The sequence below is a fragment of the Malaya genurostris genome, chromosome 2, assembly GCF_030247185.1.
Source record: "Malaya genurostris strain Urasoe2022 chromosome 2, Malgen_1.1, whole genome shotgun sequence".
In the NCBI taxonomy this organism is placed as follows: Eukaryota; Metazoa; Arthropoda; class Insecta; order Diptera; family Culicidae; genus Malaya; species Malaya genurostris.
This window is the reverse complement of record NC_080571.1, coordinates 122,422,830-122,450,333: the sequence shown is the minus strand read 5'-3', so window position 1 is coordinate 122,450,333 and position 27,504 is coordinate 122,422,830. Positions and strand designations below refer to the sequence as shown.

Below are 27,504 nucleotides of genomic sequence, written 5' to 3'. Positions count from 1 at the left end.
TTGGGGCGTGTAAGTGAGAAACTTCGCCGAAAATATGAACCGAATATTGAATATTTTGAACATTCCTAGAACGATGGCAAAAGAAGCAACATACTGGATTGCAACGAAACTTGTTGGCCAATCAAAATTTCATACTGTACCAGAAACTAAACGAAACTGTTGGTACTACCGAACAAGTAAACATGTGTACGAATTCCGTAACAAACAACAAATCTGCCATTGAGAATGAACAAGCAGCGTGCATCTTCCCTCAGTGGAAAAGCTGACAATATCAAGAACAAGTCATTTGTATTCATTTGTATCAGAGCAGTATAAACATATCTCCAGTAAACGTTGCTATAACCAACAGTACATAAAGGACACTGATAAAATAAATAGAACAGCATTCCTTCCATGCGATGGATATGGATCTCGATGCAACGACAGCATCTGTAACGTACATTCCATGAACCTATAGGAATAGAGCGAACAATTTGTCCTTCCAGAAGATATTTGTCCATCTTCTAGAAAATGCGATTAGAATAGAATTGAAAATCACTCCACCGTGCGTCAGAGTTTTCCCAATGTTGCCATCTTCGAAAGAAGTGGCAATAAAAGCACAATACGGAGAACAAGGTATATCATCGGCATTGTTCAAGTATCTAAATTGGGAAAATCCCGTTTGTCCTGGTATGCATAGAAATGTTATTAATGTACACCGACCAAAAATTACATTCATAATTGTTTTCTAGCAAGAGTACGTTACGACATCTAGTGATTTTATAACGAAGAAGCATCTTAATTAATTTAGGATCATTCATTTTCAGGACCACTTTCACCGCATATCAGTTGGAGGAACTGGAAAGGGCCTTCGAGCGAGCACCCTATCCTGATGTATTCGCGCGTGAAGAGCTGGCTCTCAAACTGAACTTAAGTGAATCTCGTGTGCAAGTATGGTTTCAGGTAAGTTGTGCGAAAGTGTACAACAAACATTTCAATTAATACTCGAATTTATCCTGCATAGAACCGTCGTGCCAAATGGAGAAAGCGCGAACCTCCTAGAAAGTCAGCCTATATGGGCAATAATAGTCCATCAACACCAATGAACGGCCCGATTGGCACAACGTTCACGCAGTATCCACAGACAACAACCGTCACTCCACCAGGCAGTGTAGAAAGTTGGCCCACTTACCAAACTCCATACGAGTTGAGCCCCCATTTCAATCTATTGTCTCCTGCTGCTAGTCCTTATGGCTCCTTCACCACCCAGTATGGTACTTACGTGCACGAAAGTCAATTATTTCCAGTGAGGCAACATTTCGATTACGGTAGCCCGTCTAGACCGGGAGCTGATCCAGAGGAATCACACCACAAAACGGAACACTATGCATCGTTGGATGATAAATTCGATACGCACTGTACTGTTTCTGATGGGTAAGCTCCTCTTGTTCTTTCATAGAAATTCAATCATTCTGAATACAGCCCGCACAATCTGTAGAGCAGTCGATATTTTCAGCTATATAGACATTGTATGGATATCAAAGATTATTCACGCAAAATTAGAGTAACCATTTGAACCATTTGGTTCGGACAAGCTACAGCTCTTCTAATGCTACTTGATTTCATTTGCCATGAGAGACCATAAAGTTCCCTCAGTAGTACTGATTCGTGTCACTGTCTGACCGGAAGCCAACACTTGCTCGAAATACAACCACAGAGTCAGTTATATAAGAACGAAATCGCATTAAATCTGAACCTGTCCCAAAATGGCTTCGAGATAATAAATTTGAAACAATTGAAGCTTTTTCATTTGCACTTTCCGTATGGCCGCGAGAGGCTCTAACTCAAACATACCACGACCAATGGTAAACGAGTTTTTTGCCCCCAACATAGCCGCCAACGGTGGTGCTAAGCGCTATTTGTGTAACGTCCTGTGTAACCCCTTTATACAGCATCCGTTCGGAACTGTTTCCTTTCGAGAACGCTGAACAATATGGTGCACAATTCGATTTTCTCTTTTGTGTTGAACTTTCTGTGCGAATTTTTCACTTTTTGACCATTTTATGCTTTGTCCAACCAACGTTGAAATTAAAAACACGCATACACAGAGGGACTGACCGTATTTCATCCAAGCCCCAGTGTCTGGAAACCTTAGCTAGCTTCTCGATAAACATTGTTAGGGCCCACTTCACACAATCGATAGTATCTTTTTTTTCGATGGATGACATTTTCGATACAATCAACAGAAGGTAAGTTCAATTGTAAGTAATTTGTCATATTCCAGCACGAAAAAAGGTCTTCATCGGTGCGATACGTGATAAATCAATCATGCCGAAAAAGGGTCGTTCGATTTATACACCCAGGCCTTTTCCGGTGGTTACAATAAACCAATAATGATTAATCACAGCTTGATAAGGGTACTGGAAGCTGCAAAAAAACCCATATGGTGCTCCCCATTAACAGAATGGAGGAGCCTGGAGAAAGCAGTTCGAAGTTTTCCTGGAATATCACAATAAAAAAACATTCCACATACGTGATTAATTGTATTGTCAACTTGAAATCAGTAGAATACCCGGTTGAGGTCATAAACGAAAAAAAGTGGGTAGGGCCAAAATTGTTCACATGATTTAACAAGAGACAATTAAAATCAACATGATTTTTTTTCGGAATGACGCATGCATTTGGAGGTTATATTTCGAATAGAACAAATTTGCTGTTAGTTCAATGCAACATGCACTTTTCATTCATTTGATTATGCATTATTAGTCATCTAAAAACTAATAAAAGTCATTAAATTAGGCTGCGTGGATAAACTACGAACTCATGAGTTTACTACACCCATTAGGATGTGTTCAGACCTATCTACAACCTCAGCTGCTTTTGTCCGAAATTTTCGAAATTTCTCTATAGTTGTAGTCTGTTGTTTATATTGAGAGAGCTTTCTCTTCAAAATAGCCAGAATAGTGAGTGAGCGTCATGGCTGAGGTTTTGTTCGTCTTGAAATACTCCTCTACGCCGTTGTATGGCAGATAAAAAGACATTCCAGGAAGCTGCTTAAAGTCTTCCAAAGTCACCAAAACATAATTTTACACAACAAAACAGACATACGTTCATCAGTCTGCGAAATAGTTCACGCGTTGATGAAGTGCTTCCAGAGATATACGTATTTGAGGATGTCCAGATTTTGTCGCGAGCAAGCCTTATTGTTTGTCGATACTCTGCTACTATCTGAAATTGTGTTATTGCTATTCGAAACTGAATATAATTATTCAAACAGAAAATTTCGTTGACAGAGTCATTTATATCGGGTTTACCTGACAAGACATTTCAATAGGCAGTCGACTTAAAACATTACCTGTAAAACAAATTACCAAAATCATCTCATTCTTTCGATCATATTCTAACCAAAGCGTTATGCATTTCCCTGAATGTTTGGAGATTTGTGCCTTGGCATGACTTTTCATCATTTTCCTGATGAAAAGGAAAGAATAAAATAGCTGGGGATCTGCTTGGGTTTTGCTTCAATGTACGTCTCGTCGTCCATTACGATGCACCAACCTTTCGTGATACAGCTTCTTGACAAAAGGTTTGGTCACCGTATTCTGTTTATCGAATCAGTTAGGCATCTTTCTTTACTTGAAGACATGGAGTTCGGACCGTTTCATTGTCTGCTAAACGAACCAAACGGAAGACCTAACGTTCTTGGCCGCAGAAAGGTTCGAAATGCGCTTGAAGTAATACTTTATCGTCATTGCGTTCATGGGATTCCAGTTCCAGTGCTTCGCTCTTGTTCCGCTACCAGTTCGCAGATGGATCGCCCGGGTCTCCTTGAATGATTTTATCACACAGGATACGGTCGAATCGTCGATTCCTAACTATTCCACGATACGCCTGTGGGACTGACTCGGATTGTCCACGACCACGCCCATAATTCTTTATCGAAGCACTTCTTGCTTGGAATCTATCTCAATAATCATTAGACAGATTGTACCGAAATTTTGCACATGTAAACAATACACTCTAAACTAGTTTTACTCATAATTGCTTCAATTTTATCTATGTCATAAAAAATTAAACCCAAAAGAAATTGTTACATTTTTCTCTAGTATAGTTGTTTATAATTACCATACTTACCCACCGAATTACCCGCTAAAGAAAATTGTCGAAGAAAGCACATCGCTGAAAAATAAAAGTTGCTGTTGAATTATTGAAATCCTCTTTCTTACCTGTTACCGAAGAGTCCGTTAAGGGTGAAGGTGCGCGATTTTTTTCTCGAATATACCGAACACAACAATAGTCTTTATTCAAATTACAACTGTTAGTACTAGTAGTGCAGACGTTGAATAATGTATGAGCGTTGATTTTCAATGTGTCCTTCAAATGAACTACAAAAGACTGTTTTCGAAAAGACAAGTTCTCAAATTTACAAATACAAGGATCATATTTAAATTGCGTACATAGATGTTGAGGAGCTATGGTCATTCGGGTCAGGAAAATTTATTAACCCTATGTGCGGGGTTGGAAGTCGATCCCAAATAGACGATGTAGAAGTCCAAAAAAGTTCATTCTTCGCAATTATTTTTAAGAAATATTAACATGAAGCTTCTTCAAAAGCATGGCGCAATCGATGCCATTTGAAAACAAAGAGTCGTTGAAGAAATATTGGTCTCTTTTGTAACGTAGCGAGCGAAGCAATCTTCGTAGCCAGTCAATAGACAACGATTTTACCTTAGAAGTTTTTTTAGTGCAAATCGGATGAAACTGTTCGTTCTACTTGATTGATGTGAACGCTATGAAGGGTTGTCCAAAATACTGTTTACTGAATCTATAAAAAATGTCTTCAGGCAATACACATCATCAATGTCCCTTATGCAAAAACTTGAGAAATTGAAAAGCTTATGCAAACACTTGAGAGATTGAAAAGAGGTAAAACGAAGTATGCGGTCCACTAACTGACAAAGTCATGTCCATCAAAGTTGATACTGTGCTTTACTGAGGAAAACATATCAGTAGCATAACTACAGGGGCCTGTCAGGTTGGCGTAGTTTATCACACGACTCCTCCAAAATCCCTTTACATTGGCAATCGAGAGACCTTGAGAAAAACATAGAATCCTGCAAATACTCGTTCATTTGTCTCCACTCTCAAGACGCTTTTCCATAAACCTAGTTATATTAGTGTGTTTCATGAGTAAGTCATTTATTAGATGATATATTTATGCTTTATTAGATTAAGTAAGTAATTTATTAGATGATATATGAAATAACGAAACTTGACCCCATGTTAATGGGGCCGTGACATAAGGCCGGTTGCCAAAAAAAATCCGTATTATTTTGAGTTGATTTAAGTGATTCTGAAGTGATCACTCAAATCAAAAACAATAAATAAAACAAAAATACATAGAATTTTCTCGAAAAATCAAACTTTAAGGCCTCTTGTATTAAAAACTAGACCTAAATGTCAGTATATTCAATTTACTTTACTCTGAATAGTGCAAGACATTACCCCAACGGGCATTTTTAGGTTAGCTTCGACAGTTCCGTGAGAACCGATTTGTTTTCAGAAAACAACATTTTTCTTCTGCAGGAAATTCTACTTCGGGAAATACTTACCTGGTATATTTTCCTGCGAGACAAACTATTTTTTGAGGCTATAGAAAAACACTTTTGTCGTCCCAGCTAGTAAATCATTTAATTTATTGAGTCAAAAACGCTAGTTCTCGATATTGCCCCCTGCACGATATTACCCCCTTCTACTGTACAGTTTCAATACTACCCTATGTTATGGTTCGGAATAGCGAAACGAAAACCATCCTCACGTTCACTGCTAACACATTACACCGTGCGAAACAAATTTAAAAATATGACATCAAGAAAAACCGATGCTAAATTGCTTTAATTTCTTCAAAGTTTAAATTCGTCAACGCCTATTTATTATTACGTCTAGTTTATTGATAGGTTGTCTGTGGTTACCGAGCGATTACTTCAATCATAGGTAATATAAGGATATGCCTTGTTCAATATATTTAGGGATTTTTCTTTGTTTGGAAATTTGTTATTTAAAAATATAAAATATTATCGGCATATGAGTCCAAATAAATCGCTCAAAGAAGCTGCGCTACTATATCAGCTACACATCGATATTTATAGCATCCAACACTCCTATTTTCCATGAAAAAAAATTAACTGTCCTCCCGGGAAAACTTTGATCCATGAATCCTGACTGTGATAAGCTTCTACAATCTTGTTTACAACGTATTTCCCGTATTTCATAATATTTTTCCCTTTCACGTTCCTATGAGCTCTTTCTCTTGAATTGATCAGCATGAATGTCAATTCATTGTAACGAATATTGCAATCAAATAGTTTTTCTGGAGTTTCCATTTATAAAATTCGCTTAGTTAAAATATGCTTTTAGCTGCATATGAATCAGTAATCAGAACAAACTGAATCAAGTGGCACGTTATACATGGTATTAACAAATACCTTCTGAGAAGCAGATTATTAAGTGAATCAATAAAAATAACTCGTGTGAAAAATTATGATAAGTATTTCGAACAAAATGCTTATCACACACTCGATGTTACAAATATATCACAATTTATTCATCTTTCACACTTGCATAAACAAAATTAGTAGGTGGGATTAGAAAATGTCGAAACATGTTTTTTACTTGTTTCTGTCGCTGCAGACTCCATCCGCACGATGTAATCTGAAGAAGCATTAGCTTCATAATATAAATCAAACTCTTTTTTGGTTTCCGCCGCCGTGCTACCTTTCCAAAAATTTGTTTATGGGAAAACTAAAATCGTATTTAAAACACGTTAACAAAAATCTGCTGTCAAAACATAACTAATGGCTGAAATTTGACATGGCTGTTTGGCTTTAAGTCACACAAGTTGAGGTTCGAGATGTGCACATACTATGATCTTACTATAATATTAGTGTTCTTTAAAATATGTTTTCTTGTGTTCAAGAGAATTTTAAACCTCGTTCTTCTAGTTTTTAAATAAAAAAAATAAATATCCAATCGTATTATACATTCAGATATGTCTATAGCTAAAACCACAAACTTTCGATTTATATTGAAAACTTTCAAGAAATTACAGTAATGGCTCCGTAGTAATCAAAAGAGAAAGTAAACAAAGAAAGGCTCTCATTTGAAGTTAGGCCATTCTGTCGTGGGACCAAAGAAAAACTCAAGAATACAATGTCCTAAACGATCCATTGAAAAATGTTGGGTCAATAATCGTGAACCAGTCGGCTCAGTAATAATGTAATTTTATCGACCATTCGTTAATAAGCGTCGACTAGCTACGGCAAAATGCCAAGGAAACAATTAAAGTTAGGAAGGAAGCAAACATATGTTTACATTCAGCACATAATGATTCCTTGCTTCAATTGACCATAATGCTTCGTGGGATGAGGCAATAACAAACTAAATAAATTCTAAGCAATAGTTCTAAGTAGTTTTTTCTTTCTTACTTTAACAATTACTGGTTATGAACCAAAATTGCTCGATATCGTTCAGATTGTAACTTGATATTGTTTCAAACATAAACAATCATTGTCATAGTTACGACGAATCTAGCGATCAGACGCTTGTTGTTTTGCTTTGAATAAATGAAACTGACAGTGAACCGAGCTCATCGAGAGGTCCTATTCAAATGATACATAAGAAATCGCAGACCACTTTATCTTGAGTCTATCTTTGGTGGTACTATCGATTCCTACTATTGGCGTTTTTGCTTGAAGTAAAACCCAACCCAGTTTCGGCCCCAACTGCTGTCAAATGTATGGATTTGACAGCAGTTGGAGTGGGAACTGGGTTAGTGTTGGCTTCAGGCGAAACCGACATAAATAAATAGTTGATTTTTCATAATAATTTTTATTTTGCTTTCTTCTGTCTCCGGTACTTGACAGCATTCAAAACAACACAATGTTCAACCAATTAAACCTATGCAAATCAAAATTCGAAAATATGTTTATAATTAAAATTCATTTAGATATGTTTATTTTTCAAACAATGGCACGATTTCGTTGAAAAAATGACAAAAAGTTTCATTTAACAATAACTTTCAGATTTTTTTTTTCTATTGTTTCTTCAGAAAAGTCATTTTAATGAAGAAATTAAACCGAATTATACAAACTTGAACATAACATTAAAATAGTAATATTTTGCTGAGCGATTTCACAAGTTCTGATCCTATTTCATAATCTATATTTATGTTAGAAGCTCTATAGAACCTAACCGTCGGATGGAAATGCAAACTTTGTTATCCATGTTGTTAACTACAAATTGATATTCACATCAAAGTTTATAGAAACACTGGTAAACAGATGGGACATGTATCAAAAGATAAAGTTGAACTGTTCCACCCAAAACTTGAGAACTCTAAATGGGCCGTTTATTTTCAACTAATCTCTAGTGAAACTTAGCTATCTTCTTCGCGGCCAGAGCCATCAATCTTCTCCATACATTTTGCACCACGGAAAACAACACAAAAGCCGTTATGACAAAGGATATTCTAGGACACCATCAACGTGTAGATGTAAATACACCAACTTCTACCTACATTGAAGTTTTTGTAGCAGCAGAACACGCAGTTAACCTTCACCAGACGACTGAACACATAAAGTTTTTAGTTCTGCAAAAAGTTAGTCGTTTACAAATTGTTCCCGTTCAGTTTGTTGTCAATTTCGCAGCGTTGTACGGAGATAATCGATACACTCACTTTTTCAATAACTGTTCATGTTAGTTTCCTGATACCAAAAAGTTTTGTCTTTCCTTACCTATGTGGAATAAGGCACGACAGGGAGAGTGGATCGATTCAGTCGGGGAGAATTAATAGAGACTGGCTCGTTGCCAAGGCTTCGGTCATGGAACCAAAAATTGTCATATGGATATACGGTGTTTGAATTGTGGTAAATCGCATTCGAAAGACGCTTGTCCAATGAATGAAACCACTGATAAATTTTCATGTTCAAATTGCAATGGAAATCATAAATCCAATTATTTGAAATGTCCTGTCAGGGAAAAAATTTTAAACGCTCGTTCGCTTAGACAACAAGTCAAATCAACGACCTTAAATTTACAGAACATACCTGAAAATTCTTCTAAGGCACCTGCCAATTCGTCTTCTAACGAAAACAATTTATTGACAGGTAGATCGACCTCGTCATCATCTTCTTCTAATGTCAGTTATGCTGGTATATTAGGTAGAAATCTATCTCCTATTTCTTCTAATGTAAATAATCAAAACACAGGACCGCCTTGCAGTTCTTCTTCTAACGAAAACAATTTATTAATAGGTAGACCGGCCAAATCATCTTCTTCTAATGGCAGTCTACCTACAAATATTCCTTCAATGCCATTCGCTTCTTTAAATGAAGTCGATTTAGGCGATATAACTGAAAATAAAATGATCTACCTACAAGATCAACTTTTTCAAATGATCATCCAAATGAATTCGACTTCATCACTTTTTGAAGCATTTCAAATCGGATGGAAATTTGCAAATAATATTATAATGAATTTAAAATTTAACAGTGATGTTAAATAATTATTTGAATATTTTAAATTGGAATGCTCGATCTTTGAAATCGAGTGAAGATGAATTTTATAATTTTCTCAAAGATCACAAAATTCATATTGCCATTGTGACAGAAACTTTTCTTAAACCAAATGTAAAATTGAAAAGTAATCCACATTATGTGGTTCATCGATTTGACAGGTTTACTGGAATTGGTGGTGGAGTTGCCATTTTTGTCCAACGGCAAATTAAACATCGAATTTTACCTTCTTTCAATACTAAAGTTATTGAAAGCTTGGGAATCGAAGTTGAAACCATTCATGGAATTTATTTCATCGCTGGAGCATATTTGCCATTCCAATGCACCGGCGAACAATTAAATTTCTTTAAAGGCGATTTGCAAAAACTTACAAGATATCGATCGAAATTTTTCGTAATAGGGGACTTAAATGCTAAGCATGTCCAGTGGAATTGTAGGCAAAATAACAGTAATGGTAAAATACTTCATAATCAACTCTCAGCTGGTTACTTTACAGTTCTTCATCCCAGTAATCCTACTTGTTTCTCTTCCGTGAAAAACCCGTCTACAATTGATCTGGTTCTAACAGATCAAAGTCACATTTGTAGTGAACCGATTACTCATGCTGATTTTGACTCAGATCATCTTCCTGTAACATTCAGACTTTCCAACGAAGCTATAATTAATCCAATTAGTTCTATTTTCAACTATCATAGAGCAAATTGGTTGGATTACAGATCTCACATTGAAAATCATGTGGATCATGAAACTATTTTAGAAAATTCTGCGGATATCGACACAGCAATTGATAATTTGAATCATTATATTATCGAAGCTAGAAATCTTTCAGTTCCCAAAGCTCAAACTAAATTAAATTCTCCTATCATCGATGACAATCTTCAACTGCTCATTCGGTTGAAGAATGTTCGTCGACGACAATATCAACGTTCTCGTGATCCTGCTATGAAAAACATAGTTAAGGATTTACAAAAAGAAATTAAACATAGATTTACTCTTTTGCGAAATGAAAATTTCGCTAAAGAAGTTGAACAAATTAAACCATATTCTAAACCTTTCTGGAAACTTTCTAAGGTTCTTAAGAAACCTCAGAAACCTATTCCTGCTCTCAAGGAAGGAAATCAAATACTTCTTACAAATGGCGAAAAAGCTCAAAAACTTGCTCAGCAGTTCGAGAGTGTCCACAATTTTAATTTGAACGTTGTGAGTCCTATTGAAAATGAAGTCTCACTGAAATATGATCATATTTCAACTCAAGTGTTATCACACGATGACATTATTGAGACGAATTTTGATGAAATTAAATCAATTATTAGAAAACTTAAAAACATGAAGGCTCCTGGTAATGATGGAATTTTTAATATTCTTATTAAAAATCTTCCCGATGTTGCCTTGAGACTCCTGGTTAAAATTTTCAACAAGTGTTTTTCATTAGCTTACTTCCCAAAAAGATGGAAAAACGCTAAAGTAATTCCTATCCTAAAACCTGATAAAAACCCAGCAGAAACATCAAGTTATCGCCCAATTAGCTTACTTTCTTCTATCAGTAAACTTTTTGAAAAAATTATCTTGTTAAGAATGATGACTCATATAAATGAGAATTCAATTTTTTTACCAGAGCAGTTTGGATTTCGTCATGAACATTCAACTACTCATCAACTTGTCAGAGTAACGAACATGATAAAATCAAATAAATCTTCTGGGTTATCCACTGGAGTTGCTCTTCTAGACATAGAAAAAGCATTCGACAGTGTTTGGCACAAAGGTTTAATAGCAAAAATGTCTGATTTCCAGTTTCCTATTTATTTGATCAAAATGATTCAAAATTATTTAACTGATCGTACTCTTCAGGTTAGCTATCAGAATTGTAAATCTGAATTGCTACCCGTACGAGCCGGTGTTCCGCAGGGTTCGAGTGTAGCTCCAATCTTGTATAATATTTTCACTTCTGATCTTCCAAATCTACCCGTTGGTTGTCAGAAATCGCTATTCTGTGACGACACAAGTCTGTTAGCCACAGGTAGAAATCTAAGAGTGATCTGCAGTCGCCTACAAAGAAGTTTAAATATTTTCAGTGATTATCTGTCAAAATGGAAAATTAAACCAAATGCAGCAAAAACGCAATTAATTATCTTTCCTCACAAGCCAAGAGCTTCTTTTTTTAAACCAAACAATAATCACATTCTCAAATTGAATGGCTTGGAATTGACATGGTCTGATCAAGCTAAATACTTAGGTTTAACGTATGACAAAAAACTCACTTTCAAGGATCACATTGAAGGAATCCAGGCAAAGTGTAATAAATATATTAAATGTTTATATCCTCTTATAAACAGAAATTCTAAGCTCTGTCTAAAAAACAAATTGTTAATTTATAAACAAATTTTCAGACCAGCCATGCTTTATGCGGTACCAATTTGGTCAAGCTGTTGTTCCACCAGGAAGAAAACGCTTCAAAGGATTCAGAATAAAATTCTGAAAATGATTCTGAAGCGTCCTCCCTGGTTTAGTACAAATGAGTTACACAGACTCACAAATATAGAACCATTAGATGTAATGTCACATAATATTATAAGCAAATTCCGACAAAAATCGATGCAATCTTCAATTGAATCGATTCGCTCTCTGTATTAGTTAGTAAGTTAGTAAAAGTCACCACTTGTGGCTGAACACCCAATTTAAATCTTAATAATTTAATTTTAACTCATATTCCAATAAATAGTTATAAAAAAAAAAAAAAAAAAAAAAAAAATAGAGACTGGTTTCGAAACTTTTCTCTTTTTTGTACTCATGCACATATGATTGTTTGGAAATACGATCAGTTAACATGCTAATCATATGAACTAGATACATTTGGAAAAATTTATGGATAAGACACTTGAAAGACATGTTTTAATACTGAACTATCGTATTAACGGTTGAGGACACCATGCATGACAGTAGATTACTATTTTACTATTACTATATTTGAATATCGAAAAGTTCTCCTGATAATGTCTTTGAAAATTAGTTGAAATTATTCTGTGAAGTTTTCAAACTTGTTCATAGAATATCTCAACAACAAAGACTTGCGTTATAATTCTACCGTGACAAAGTCTAAATAGTTTTGTTTGGATACGACTAAGACCAGAGCTGCAGTGAAAATAAAGACTTTTTTGGAGGTAAGTCAGTTTCAGTAGATCCGCCAGTTTATTAGTAAGAGCCAGCACAAGCCGGTAATTTCGAGAGTCAACATGCAAATATGCGAGAAAGTATAGAGCAGGAAATCGGGGGAAAGTGAGCGAGCCATGAGGTTATTTCAAAAATTACATGCGACAATTTGTCCTCAGGCCTTAATTAGACTAGATAATTCATACATTGTTAGTCATAGAAACCGATAAAAAGTCATTGTACTATATTGCGATGCGGAATTTAACCTTCTGTTACAATTCGACTTCAGATTTGATAGTCAGCTTGAAGAATAGTTCTACGATCCCACTGACAAAAATAATTCTTCCAGATCAAGACTCATAAATGTAATATCTGGCTTTCAAAACGCTACCAATGCGGACCTTGGTAGAATCGTATATACATTTTTAATAACGATGCAGTATACAACAATCACGTTAGTCCATTTGTCAGCAGATGTTGACAGATATGTTAAACGTTGTCGTATGTTCGCCTCGACCTGGAAGGATTGTTAGTGTCAGTAGCAGGCTCGTACCCAGTATTTCGTTTCGGGAGGGGCCATCAGATGAAAAAATAATGTTACTGAAGAAATGTCCAGTGGCGTCTGGTGACAAAATTTTCGGGTTGTGCACTGATTATGTGGTATGATATCAGACATAACAGTTCGTTGTAAGTGAAAACTAAAAATTGAGAAATGGATATTTGCTTGTGTTATGCAATACATTGAAATAACGATAAACTTTTGGATGGGATTTTTTTATGAAAATTATGGAGATGCAGTTAATTCCTTCAATTTTACCAGTTGTGCGGTGCACGAGGTGCACATGAGGACGAGACGCCACTGGAAATGTCCAATCCACAAGACTCCCTTACTTCGATTCGTGGAGAACGGAAAGCATCGTCTAAATTTGTAGGTCATATTAGTTGATGGCCATTCAAACTTACTTAAGGTCTAAAATTTCAGATTTGGGAACAGATAACAGTTCGAGGAGGCCAAATCAGGTGAACAAGTTGTTAGCCAAGTAATTGGAAAACTAACCGTGGATTTTAACTATGGTAGCGATGCTCTTATACTTTATGTAAGGCCTTTTCATAGCGATTTCACTTTACGTCTTTAATTACTTTAGTATTACAAAAGTATCCTATGACAATCCCAGAAAACCAGCATCATGATCTTTCCAGGTAGTCGTGCCGCGACGACTTCAGTCCATTGTCGGGTAATCATTTATTTCTCTGGCGTATAATAAGGAATCCAGCCAGACATGTACTCGAAGTGCACTTACTTGCGTCTTTATAATCCTAAACAAGTATGTGCGAGATCTAGCGGCAGGATATCTTTCTCATTTGCATTATCTTGCCCAACTATGGTAAGCTCGCGCACTTCTTCTTTCCAGTCATCCATTACAATTAAGTGTCTTATTCATTGCCGTTTCAACCTTCCGAGTGAACGGACGTTCTTTGTGTTTACTGCGAAAGCGTTGAAAACCAGTGCCGTGTGTGATAAAGTGACCGGACGATCAAAACTAGATCGCTATTGTGTAATAGACAATAGTGCTTTTTCCTGTGAGAGGTTTTATGCACATTATATACTGAAGCAGTGTATTGTTGTGAGCGGACGATCGAAACAGTACCGTTAGCCGGTGATTGTTCGATCGATCAAAACAGGCCCAGCGGTGTACGTGATATCACTGTGCGGATTAAAAAAGAGTGTGCTTTTTCCTCTCAGAGGTTTTTTTGCACACCATCGCAGCGGCGATACGCCGATCGACGAGGGCTAGACCTTGGTGGCCCCCGTTGGATTTAAGTTAAGTATCATTATTTAGTTTTTTTTCCTTCCTGCATTCGACTGTTCTATTTCTCCCCGATTCACTTATTTCTGTGCGGAGGTAGCTCCGCAACATGTCTAGTCTAAATTCTGACCCCCCCGTTCCCGATGATCAAATGGAGACTTCCCTTGACTATAAAAAGTCTCGCATAAAGAGCTATCCGGATGGGCTCGCACTACCGGCCGGTCCTTATGCGGTCTATTTCCGGACCAAATCGAAAGAAAAAAAATTAAATATTTTAAAAATATCGCGGGACCTGTCCTCGCGATACAATACTATAAAAAGTTTTGATAAGATACGTCCAGACAAGCTCAGGGTCCTGTTTACCAGTTCAAAACAGGCTAATGAGCTCGTTCAAAATGATCCTTTTACGCGGGAGTACCGCGTCTACGTGCCAGCTCGCGAAGTAGAAATCGACGGTGTGGTCACCGATTCGAGTTTGACTTGCGAGGACGTTCTTAAGTACGGGGCGGGTTGTTTTAAAGACCCCTCACTTAAGAATGTCAAGATACTGGATTGCAAGCGATTGCATTCAGTATCGATCGCGGGGGATGGAACAAAGTCCTATCCCCAATCAGACTCTTATCGTGTGACCTTCGCCGGTTCTGCTTTGCCCAACTACATCCTCTTGGACCGGGTTCGTTTGCCTGTTCGCCTATTCGTACCCCGAGTAATGAACTGTACTAATTGCAAGCAACTGGGGCATACAGCTACCCATTGCAGCAATAAGCCACGTTGTGCTAACTGTGGGGAAGCTCATGCGGACGGCTCTTGCGGTAAGGATGCTGAAAAGTGTCTCTACTGTAAGGAGGGTCCGCATGACCTCTACGATTGTCCCGCTTACAAACTGCGAGGTGATCGAATGAAGCGTTCCCTAAAGGAGCACTCCAAGCGTTCTTTCGCAGAGATGCTTAAAAGTGCCACCCCTCCTAAACAGACAACGAACCCATATGCCTGCTTGTCAACTGACGAGAGCGATTCTGACGACCCTTTGGAAGGTCCATCTTCGGCGGTCCCTCATAGCTGTAGGAAAAGAATAAATAAATCCTCTCATAAGCTACCTAGTAAGGGTTCGAAGGTGTCTTCCGAAGGGCTTCGAAAAGTTACAGCTAACGGGAATCGGGACACAACACCGAAGCAAAAAGCTCCTGGTCTCGGAAAACTCAATTCCGAGATGGAATTCCCACGACTTCCCGGGACTACAAAATCCCCAACCGTCCCAGAAAATCTACCAGAGAACCAACTAGGTGCTGGACTTATCAAGTTCTCTGATGTTGTGGACTGGATTTTTACAACTTTCAATATTTCAGACCCTCTTAGAAGCATTTTAATTGCTTTCATGCCAACAGTAAAAACATATTTGAAGCAGTTGACTGCAAATTGGCCCCTTCTCTCAGCGATTGTATCCTTCGATGGCTAAATCATCCACCGAGGTCACGGATCTAATCACTGTTTTACAGTGGAATTGCAGAAGTATCATCCCAAAAATAGATTCTTTTAAATTTCTAGTAAATAATCTGAAATGTGACGCATTTGCATTGTGCGAAACTTGGCTAACTTCTGAAATATCCTTAAACTTCCACGATTTTAACATTATTCGCCTGGATCGAGATGATCCCTATGGAGGAGTACTTTTAGGGATCAAAAAGTGCTATTCTTTTTATCGAATTAACCTCCCCTCGATACCAGGTATTGAAGTTGTCGCATGTCATGTTACAATCAAAGGTAAGGACCTTTGTATTGCTTCCATCTACATTCCCCCTAGAGCCTCGGTTGGGCATCAGCGGCTCAGTGATATCATAGAACTCCTTCCCGCACCAACGTTGGTTTTAGGAGACTTTAACTCACACGGTACGGGATGGGGTTGTCTTCATGACGATAACAGATCAGCTATGATCCATGATATTTGTGACAACTTCAATATGACAATATTGAATACGGGAGAAATGACACGGATTCCTGCACCACCAGCAAGACCAAGTGCGCTGGATTTATCCCTTTGCTCGACATCGCTACGGTTGGATTGCACGTGGGAGGTAATTCCTGATCCCCACGGTAGTGATCATCTACCGATCGTAATATCAATCACCAGCGGCTTAAAACCATCGAAGACAATCAATGTTTCGTATGACCTCACACGAAATATTGATTGGAATAGCTATGCGACCTCGATATCTGAGAAACTTGAAAGAACTCAACAACTTCCTCCGGAGGAAGAGTACACGTTTTTGGCTGGCTTGATTCTCGATACTGCGATTCAAGCTCAGACGAAACGTGTACCCGGCGCAAAAACTAACATCCGTCCTCCCAACCCGTGGTGGGACAAAGAGTGCACAAATTTAAACGCGGAGAGAGCCTCCGCGTATAAAGTATTTAGAAAAAATGGAACACCTGATAATTACCGGAATTACGCGGCGTTAGACGTTAAAACTAAGAACTTGATTAGAGCCAAGAAACGCGGTTACTGGCGTCGGTTTATAGACGGCTTAACGAAAGAAACATCTATGAGCACTCTTTGGAACACAGCCCGACGAATGCGCAATCATAACACCACGAATGAAAGCGAGGAATACTTCAACCGCTGGATATTCGATTTCGCTAAAAAAGTATGCCCAGACTCTGTTCCGGAACAGAAGATCACCCGCGCCGCGACACCAAATTCAAACGAATCACCGTTTTCGATGGTAGAGCTTTCACTTGCACTTTTGTCATGTAACAATAAAGCCCCGGGATTAGACAGAATAAAATTCAACTTGTTGAAAAATCTGCCTGACCCCGCCAAAAGGCGCTTGCTGAATTTATTCAACAAGTTCCTCACGGGTAATATTGTCCCACACGACTGGAGACAAGTCAGAGTTATCGCCATTCAAAAACCAGGGAAACCAGCCTCCGATCACAATTCGTATCGGCCGATTGCTATGCTTTCCTGTATCCGGAAATTGTTCGAAAAAATGATTCTGTTTCGTCTAGACAATTGGGTCGAAACTAATGGTTTACTTTCAGATACACAATTTGGTTTCCGCAGGGGCAAAGGAACGAACGATTGTCTTGCGTTGCTCTCAACAGAAATTCAAATGGCATTTGCTCGTAAAGAACAAATGGCGTCAGTTTTCCTAGACATTAAGGGGGCTTTTGACTCAGTTTCTATAAATATCCTATCTGAGAAGTTGCATCAGCATGGTCTTTCGCCAGTTTTGAACAACTTTTTACATAATCTATTGTCTGAGAAACACATGTACTTTGCGCATGGTGATTTGTCGACAATACGATTCAGCTACATGGGTCTTCCTCAGGGCTCATGCTTAAGCCCCCTTTTATACAATTTTTACGTAAACGACATCGATAAATGTATCAACACATCTTGCACGCTAAGACAACTTGCCGATGACAGCGTTGTGTCTATTATAGGACCCAAAGCTGCCGATCTGCAAGGGCCGTTACAAGATACTCTTGCCAACTTATCATCATGGGCTCTTCAAATGGGTATCGAGTTCTCTACGGAGAAAACTGAGCTGGTTGTATTTTCGAGGAAGCGAGAACCAGCACAATTACAGCTTCAACTAGGGGGTGAAACCATAGCTCAGGCCTACACGTTTAAATATCTCGGGGCCTGGTTCGACTCCAAAGGCACCTGGGGATGTCACATTAGGTATCTGAAACAAAAATGCCAGCAGAGAATCAACTTTCTTCGTACAATAACCGGATCATGGTGGGGTGCCCACCCAGGAGACCTGATCAGGTTGTACCAAACAACGATATTGTCCGTTATGGAATATGGATGCTTCTGCTTCCGATCAGTGGCGAACACTCATTTCATCAAGCTGGAAAGAATTCAGTATCGTTGTTTGCGTATTGCCTTGGGTTGCATGCAATCGACTCATACGATGAGCCTCGAAGTGCTGGCGGGCGTTTTTCCACTGAAAAACCGGTTCTGGGATCTCTCATATCGTTTGCTCATTCGATGCGACATTTTGAATCCTCTGGTGATTGAAAACTTCGAAAGGTTAGTTGAGCTTAACTCTCAAACCCGTTTTATGTCCTTGTATTTTGATTACATGGCTCAGAATATTAATCCTTCTTCGTTTGTTTCCAACCGTGCTCATTTCTTGGATACTTCTGATTCTACTGTGTTTTTCGACACATCCATGAGAGAAGAAATTCGTGGAATTCCGGATCACGTGCGCCCTCAAGTGGCCCCAAATATTTTTTATAATAAATTTAGAACAGTCAACTGTGAAAAGGTGTTTTACACTGACGGATCAAACATCAACGAGTCCACAGGCTTCGGCATCTTCAATCAAAACATCACCGCTTCTTACAAACTCAGTGATCCGGCTTCAGTTTACGTCGCAGAATTAGCTGCTATTCAGTACACCCTCGAGATCATTGAAACCATGCCCAAAGACCATTACTTCATTGTCACGGATAGTCTAAGTTCAATAGAAGCTCTCCGGGCAATGAAGCCAGGAAAGTATCCCCCATATTTCCTGGTGAAAATACGGGAACATTTGAGAACTTTATCTGAACGGTCTTATTTAATATCGTTAGTCTGGGTCCCTTCGCATTGTTCCATTCCGGGCAATGAAAAGGCAGACTTATTGGCTAAAGTGGGCGCATTGGAAGGTGATATTTATGAAAGACCAATCTGCTTCAATGAATTTTTCAGTATTTCTCGTCAGAAAACTCTCGAAAGTTGGCAAACTTCATGGAGCAATGACGAACTGGGACGATGGCTACACTCCATTATCCCTAAGGTATCGACGAAACCTTGGTTCAAGGGGATGAACATGAGTCGTGATTTCATTCGCGTTATGTCACGGCTCATGTCAAATCACTATACATTCAACGCACATCTCCGGCGTATCGGGATCGTGGAGAACGGGCTCTGCACCTGTGGCGACGGTTATCAGGACATCGAGCATGTCGTGTGGTCGTGCGTAGAGTATCGTGACGCCAGGTCGAAGCTACTGGAATCCCTCAGGGCCCGAGGTAGACCGCCTGAGGTGCCGGTTCGGGATGTGTTGGCGAGTCGGGATAGTTCATATATGCTTCTCATATACCAGTACCTTAAACACATTGATATACAAGTGTAATGTGTTATTCCTCGCTCAGAAAATATAATCTCCACCTACAGGTTCGACACTAACATCCGCCCGATTCTCTCGATCCCCGTCCCTGTTCACCATCTTCATTGGAATTAACAAGATCTTTTTTTTTTGTCACTAACTTTTTCGTTCCCCTTTCCCTGTTTTTTCACCATCTCGATGGCAACTAATTAGATCTCTGTCGTTTTCAAACATTTTGTTCCCACACCCCTTTTTTACCCCGTTTCCCACAATATTTACTTCTTTTTTTCATTCTCTTCCGTAACATCACCATCACCGGAAGACCGCTCCAGTCAATGACCAGCATGCGGGCCACCCGCCGGGCCTTCGTAGCCTGGGGGTGTTTCCCGCGGACCCTCACGGACCGAAGAATGCGGCCAACATAGAAAATTACCATCGCCATCTGGAATCATCTCATCCTAAATTCAATTCACCGGCCACTACCGATCGCCAGATACTATATTACATAATGATACTACTCTAGTTTTAAGTTAGACGATAATTAAGATTAGTAAATACCCTTGGCATCTTAGAGCTTAAGCAGTGTGCCTTAATATTATATTATATTATTGAATAAAAAAAAGTGTCTTATTATTACTGTCGTTTATTTTGCCCCGTATTTAATTTCCATTTTATTTAGTTTTGGCTTATTTCTATTTTTTTCTTTTTATGACCATAGTAAAGATCATTCCAGCAAGCCAAAGAACATTTAACGAATTTAAAGCTAATATATAAGCTGAAATAGCAGCGATAAATCTCAAAATGCTGTTCAATGTTTTGCAAAATATCCGCAAAAGAGCTTCATTGTATGTATCAAATGGGGGTGGTTATTTATTCGATGTTGTATTCTTAATCTTATTTAAAATAAATGGTATAGAATATCGAAAAACTTATTCATTTGTGAAAATCGACTGAAAAATAGCGGAGTTGTTCAATGTTGCAACAGGATACATCCAGCTGACGCACCCTGTATACCAATCATCATCTCGTTAGTCGATGCACAACATTAACTGCCTCGATATCTTGATGGCTACAGCGTAGCTCCTCGTCAGGGTCGTAGACATGTCGTCGGTCTTGAGCGATACTTCTCCAGTGGCCTTTAACGAAGTTACCAACCTGAACCTGGTTCCCTGCTTGATATTAATTTCGCAAATTCTTCCTCCGACATTCGCACTACATGACCAGTCCACTGAAGTCTGATAAGCTTAATGATATTCATGCCTCTATATACTTTGTATAACTCTTGATTTTTTTATTTTCCGCCGCTGAAGATTTCCCATTCCATGTCATTTCAAGAATCAATGTTTCATGCAGCGCACATATTGTTTGCAAGTTGCGAGACCTGAGGCTGAGAGCGTGAAAAAACTCTAGTCGCATCCGCTACACATCTTCGTACTTCGCGGGAAACGTGGTTGTACCAATTATCTCAAAGTAAACCCAAGTATCTAAAAGTAAACATATGACCTCCCTCTATCAATACCAGCAATCATGTACTTTATTTTGGCAGAATTTGTTATCGAACCTGTTTCCTTTTGAGAAGCATGAAAGCTTCCTCCACTAGACAGTGATAGATTCCAATAAGTTCAATGTCGTCCCTAAAGCCAAATCTTCTAATCACACCATCGAGTGCAATGTAGAACAACAAGCTCAAAAGTGCATTGCATTAATTTGATAGTTCCACGACAAAAGGGCCTAACTGCAAATGACTGTCTCTCTTTGTTTACTTTTTCTTTCATGATTTTAGATATGACGCCTTACTCTTCGCAAAACTTTCGAGTTAAAACCACAAACTTTCGATATATAAAGGAATCTTTCAAGAAATTGCAGTAATGACTCCATAATAATGCAAAGAGAAAGTAAAAGTAGAGAGGCTCTCATAAGCAATTAGGCCCTTTTGTCGTGGGACTATCAAATTAATGCGAATAATGAGAAGTACTCGGTTGATCAACTGGTAATGCTGCTAATTTCCGTGCTTGATATGCTCGACCAGGATGTCGTCCTTACCCGCATCCTTACTCCTTTTGTAACTTCCTCTATAGTTAATGATTTCACTGTTTGTCCGTCATTTTTTACGTTCACCTATTCTTTACGTTTACCGTTCACGTACCACTGCGTTGTATTGATCAGCTGATTCCTCTCTCTCGGTCATTCATTGCACATGACGAATACCGGAAACAAAACTGTGTCACACTCCTCTGCCCGCGGTATAGTTTCTCCGTATATAATTATGATTCATGATTTCTTGCGTTTCAGCTGTAATATTTTCCTTGTGTAACCGGTGAATTCGCATCTTTTCTGCTCTTGTCACCCAGTACCGCTATTGAGGATTCGGTTTGTGTTGTCATTCTTCGTGTCTGTTATTCTCTGGAACTTATCATCGAGCCAGTCGTTTCGTCTTCGTTGTTGATCAGTACTTATCACTTTCCGCGTTGTGTTGGTCACAGCTTCATGGATAGGATTCCACAAGCTGATTACATCTCCAGAGGAGTTTATTCTCTTGAACTGCTTGTCTAGCTAAATACTGTAAAAAGTACTGTTCAGCTTGTGCATCCGCTGATATGCGTTGTATATAGAAATGTGGTTCGCTTGCTCTTCACATGATTATCATGGTCAGAGTCATCACAACCATCCACCTTTATCAGGGCTTTGAACCTGTAACTCTGATTCGCAAAAGTTTCATGATTTTTCAGACATGCTTCGATAATGAGCCGTTATGCTCTAGCGGTGGTCACGACATTATGTTGTTGGTTACTCTTCGTACAATAAACGTATTAAGATGAACTCGGATCCAATACATTAGCTTCGACCCTGAGAATATACCACGATAAGCATGCCACAATGTGAAATACTTCTGTAATAGTTATATGATAATACCGAGCGAATGCATCAATTCTTCGATCAGGTCTAGAATATCTCACTTTAACTAATGAATGGTGAAACTGATTCTATTACGAGTAACAATTTCTTGACAAGCGCAACGAACCCGTTAACATTGTTAACCTTTCCGAGTCGAGAATCGAGCAACTGATTTGTAAGACTAGCGACACCCTTTATTTGCAATAAAACTGACAATTCAAGTTATTTATCAAACATATCTTAATGACTGGTTAGTTTTTTTTATTTAAAAGATATTTTATTCAGGCCTATTTGCGTACAAGCTTTATGTGGCCGATTTAGCTGAATTTTTAGATAATTTTTTTTGTATTGGATCTCGCTGTCATCCTTTTTCTAGGGGGAGAGGAGCTTCCATTTTCCTCCTGCGAGGATTGAGGGGCAGTTTGTTCGTGGTTCGTCTCGTCATCCATTGCCGTGGTATTGTTGTTGATTTCGTTGCTAGTTGCTGTAGATACGCCTTGTTGTACATTGTTTGCAGTTGCTGGTTGGTTGGATGGTAAGCTGTTAACTGCAGCTGGTGTACTTTGTTCTATAGGGGTTACGTTGGATGGTTTCGTTGAAGGGGATACTTCCCTGTTGTTGGTGACTGTCACAGCTGTACTGGGGTTGCTTGGGGTTGATGTGAAGGAAGCACCGTTGTCCTTTGATATAGTTGTCTCCTTGTTCGGTTTATCACATGGCTTACCGTAGTGAACAGCTTTTTGGCAATATTGACATGTGGCCATCTGATTGTCATAGGTAACAAGTGATTTGCACGGTATTCTTGTATCCTGACCGAATGTCACATAAGAAGGTATAGGCTTCCTCAAGCGCATGCGTAACAAACGTACGCCATTTAGAATACCGGGGAAAAAAATCTTCCACTTTTCTTTTTCGATAGAGAGAATCTCTCCGTATTGGGACATAGTTGCGCGAATATAAGGATCGGGGACGCATGAGGGAAGATCATGCACACGCACTTCTATAGCACTATCTTCCATATATACCGGAATGTTGTACTTGATATTTTCATGCTCCACATAGTGCACATTATTATTGTCTTTAGCGAATTGAATTGCATCCAACTCTTCATAGAACTGGATATAAACAACATTATTGTCTTATTGCATTGAAGTAAATGCACACGTTTAATGTCAAGATGCATTTGCTCCTTAAGCAAACCTTCAAGTTCTCGTATCGAAGGTCGAATTTTGCACTGTCTGAAGTCAACAATAATTGTATTCTTTCGTACCGGCGGTAGCTTTTGTTCGTTTGGTTCACTCATTTTCGAGGTCTATTGTTCACTACACAATACTGTACTTGGTTTCTTCTGTCCCCAACGTAAGCGGTTTTGTTTTATCGACTGACTTGGATGAGATGTAAACCCGTCAGTTCGGGTTGGTTAGTTATAAAGATTGTTTTAATGTGTATTCCGTCCTCTAATACACTTCTAGCCACAAATGTTGATAAAAATAATATGAGCAATGGTAGAATTATGGAATGCACGCTACAAAAAAAAACCTAAAATTAATCCTATTTATTTTGAACACTTTTTTATTTCTTCTACAATGATAAATATATAGTACATATACTGACTGAGTGGTTATACGTTTTGTTCCCTTTTTCAGTGTCACGAACGGAAAATATATGGACGACAGCAAGTATATACACGCCGTCAATATCATCGACGATCCGAAGTACACTAACAACTGCCATTTGGAGGATCCTACGTTAAAACAGTCCCACTATGGTGCACCTACCACGTGCCAACCAGGTGATGAATCGGAATCACTTGGAATCGTAAAATCTGAGGACGGCGTTAGTCACAGTTATGTGCTACCTCCTTTTTTGCGCTAAAACGAATGATTCTCGTACAAATAAAATTCACCAAAAATCGGATCGAACCAGAAAAATAGAAACGATATGCACATTAATCATCAAAACTCGGAAGAGTTGTATCGAGCAGAAAGTCAAAAGTAGAATAAAATCCATTTCGACAGATTAATGCTCCAAAACCAACAATTATTTATCACTACTGTACAGTCAAAGTTTGTTCTATGGATTTCAACGATACTTCTACGCAATTATTATAATTCCGAACGCTATAAGTAATGTCGATCACAATGGAAAGAAAACTGAAATGGGACCGTCTGCAAAATTTGACAATTAGGGGCTCTTGAATGAATGTTTATAGCATCAAATTTAGGACATAAATAGAGCATCATTCAATTAACTTCCTTAATCTTTCAAGGTGTAAAAGATGCAGGTAGCGAATGGTATAGTTAAGAGAACTTAGAATGTTTTTGGTATATTTTTATGTCAGCAGAACCATACGAATCTCGTTAGGCAATGATCGGCTACAGAATTTGTTGAATAGACTGTAAGTCAAGGCTATCTGAGTTTAATTTGTTAATCTATGAGATCATTAACAAATCTTCAATATACGCCCAGAGAAATAATTTCAAGGCGTGAAAACGATTCAAAACAACGACGAGATTGCGTTTCTTACGGCAACCATCGTTGCTTTTATAAGGCTGAAGCAAAATTAAACTGGGTTGGAAAAAGGTGAACATGGAACCTAAAGGATAAGCATGCGATTGTAAAATTTTCCACGCCAGTGGGTAACTCTTGAAGCTTTATTTCGTACTACGCTTGTGTTATGTGTATCTGTTGAATACCTACAGAGCAATTTCATTTTCCCAAATCAATCAAGCATATCTTGTTGTGCTGTTTGTAAGTATGCCAAAATTCGGGTGGATCTGGTCGAGGAAAATTGTCTCAATTGTCCAGTTGGCACAGCATCCTACTTCCAAGAAGTGCACAACATTCACATTGTCCGCACACAAAACATTACGAAGTAGTTCGACGAAAGCACACATGGCGTAAATTTATTACTTTTCAGACTACCCTAAGGCTGCGTTGTCGTGGAACGAAATAACATCAGTGATGATTCACTCGTACACCAGAACTTAACCCCCACCGTCTTCGGCCAGTCAGATTATGTGGGTGGATGAAGTAAAGAGGAAATATCGCTCTGTTTTTTTTCAGTTAGGCATCATTTATTTGTTTAGTATTGAATTTACCCGCTAGTAAACACCGATCACTAATGAAAACACGCATTTACATGAACGTATAAAAGGAAAATAATAATCGAAATCATTTTTACATTCGCTCGAGTCAACTTATGTTACTAGGCAGTGGATAGCTGAATAACAGAAGAAAATGCAAAACATTTAAATCCGTTCACTTTGGAATTTAAAACTGGGCTCTAAAATTCAAACTCAGTTCATATTAAAAAAAATTTGGAAGACATTATTCAATATCATAAACCTACTAATCGAAGCAAATCTGTTTTGTTTAATTTTTGTCACAGTGAACTTTAGAATGTATAATAAGATCTATTTTATTTCCAACTTCTAGTCGTCTGCACGCTTTGGATTGTAATAAAAATTAAAATAACAATTTCCTGTTGATCTATTACGCCTTTTATCGAAATCTAATTTTGTGAAGATCGATCCAGCCATCTCGGGGAAATATTTTTTCTAACATACACACAAGCTCAAGTAAATGCCGTGAACTTATTGAAAAATAGTACGGAATGATTTTCGAGTTCAGAAAGTTATGGAGACGAAAATTTATATTCTTTTGTAGACTTTTTGTTAATTCACTTAAAAACATTTAGCCTGCTCATTTGATATTTATGTTGTAAAGGATAAATGCAATTGTTTGTATAATTTTTTTCCGTAAGCTTGCGAACACTCTATAAGTTTCATAGGTCAGGTGACCAGAAACAACAAAATCCAAATGTCTTACCAAAGAAAACAGGAGATAAATTTCTTGCCTAATAGGATAATTTATAGCTGCACTGAAACGAATGCAAGCTGTTAAAATATATATTAAGTTTAAGTTTATTTAACGTTGTTAGTACAGTTTAATTTACTTCTTGTGCAGTGAAAATTACAGCGCCAGGAATGATTCAATTTAGTCCAATGTAAATAGTTAGATTGCGTTCTCCTAGAGCCTTGGATGTATCGCTGAAGTGCATTCTCCGCCAGTGCCTTACATCGCCTGTACTTTTCCGTCCCTCTAACTCACGTGCCCACGCTGTAGGAGTGCGAAGGGAAACGAAATCTTGTGCAGTGCGAAGATTCTCTCTATTTCAACTGTGGAGACATTTACGAATAGTGTGTGCCAATCACTTGTAAAATGCCGAAAATCATAAAGATATACTATTTGTCGCTGCTGTATATGGGAGTGCTGAGGAAACTTCCTTCCTAATGCCTGTACATATTACCATATAGTATCTATTCCTACATACGCGCATGTACCAATAAGAAATGTAGTATAAGCCAGATTTTAACTCAGATAACAGACATTTTCCCACTGGTATCATCCCGCGAGCAGAATATCAAACATAAGGAATCACATTTGCTCCGTGCGTGTACGCTATACTGATTTGGTTGTACTGAACTGATATTGCTGAACATACCTACATATGCAAATACAGCAGCAGATTAAGGAACATATATATATTGAAGTAGGCAGCAAAGTACAAATCACAAGCGGAGCTTGTGGTGTGGTAAAGGACAAATGATAAACTTTTGTCGTTACAAAAAACTTATAATATATTTACACACATTCTGTAAAGCATAGAGTATGAATGGTATTAGTGAATTGTGAAATTATGTTAGCAAGAAAAATATTACTCCTAAGATTTACAAAATAAAGTTTAATAAATGATCATGGCTGTTATTAAGAATTATTTATTCCAATGAATAACTACGTTTTAGTAAGTGGTGTAATGATACTTTTCTTAATAGCGTATTCATCAAAATGCTTGTTCTTGACTCCTGAAAGAATACAAGAAAGAATGTTTGAACATCAACTTACAGTACATACAAATTGAAAAGGCTTAGAGACCAGTTAGAAGATTTAGTGCGTTTTATTGCGTCGTTCCATTGATTAGCAATTTATTGTATTTAC

The 27,504-nt window shown here is 38.1% G+C and overlaps 1 protein-coding gene across 2 annotated transcripts in view; it reads left to right on the top strand.

Moving 5' to 3' along the window:
* The window catches only part of LOC131432001 (homeobox protein Hox-D3), a 35,566-nt gene extending 8,286 nt beyond the window's left edge, over positions 1 to 27,280 (top strand). For both annotated transcript variants that reach the window (XM_058598013.1, XM_058598012.1), the window contains 3 exons: positions 807 to 942; positions 1,004 to 1,413; positions 24,150 to 27,280. In XM_058598013.1, the coding sequence (XP_058453996.1) occupies positions 807 to 942; positions 1,004 to 1,413; positions 24,150 to 24,378 (775 nt within the window). In that variant the 3' untranslated portion in view covers positions 24,379 to 27,280. The remainder of the gene's footprint in view (positions 1 to 806; positions 943 to 1,003; positions 1,414 to 24,149) is intronic.
* The last annotated feature ends 224 nt before the right edge of the window (positions 27,281 to 27,504 follow it).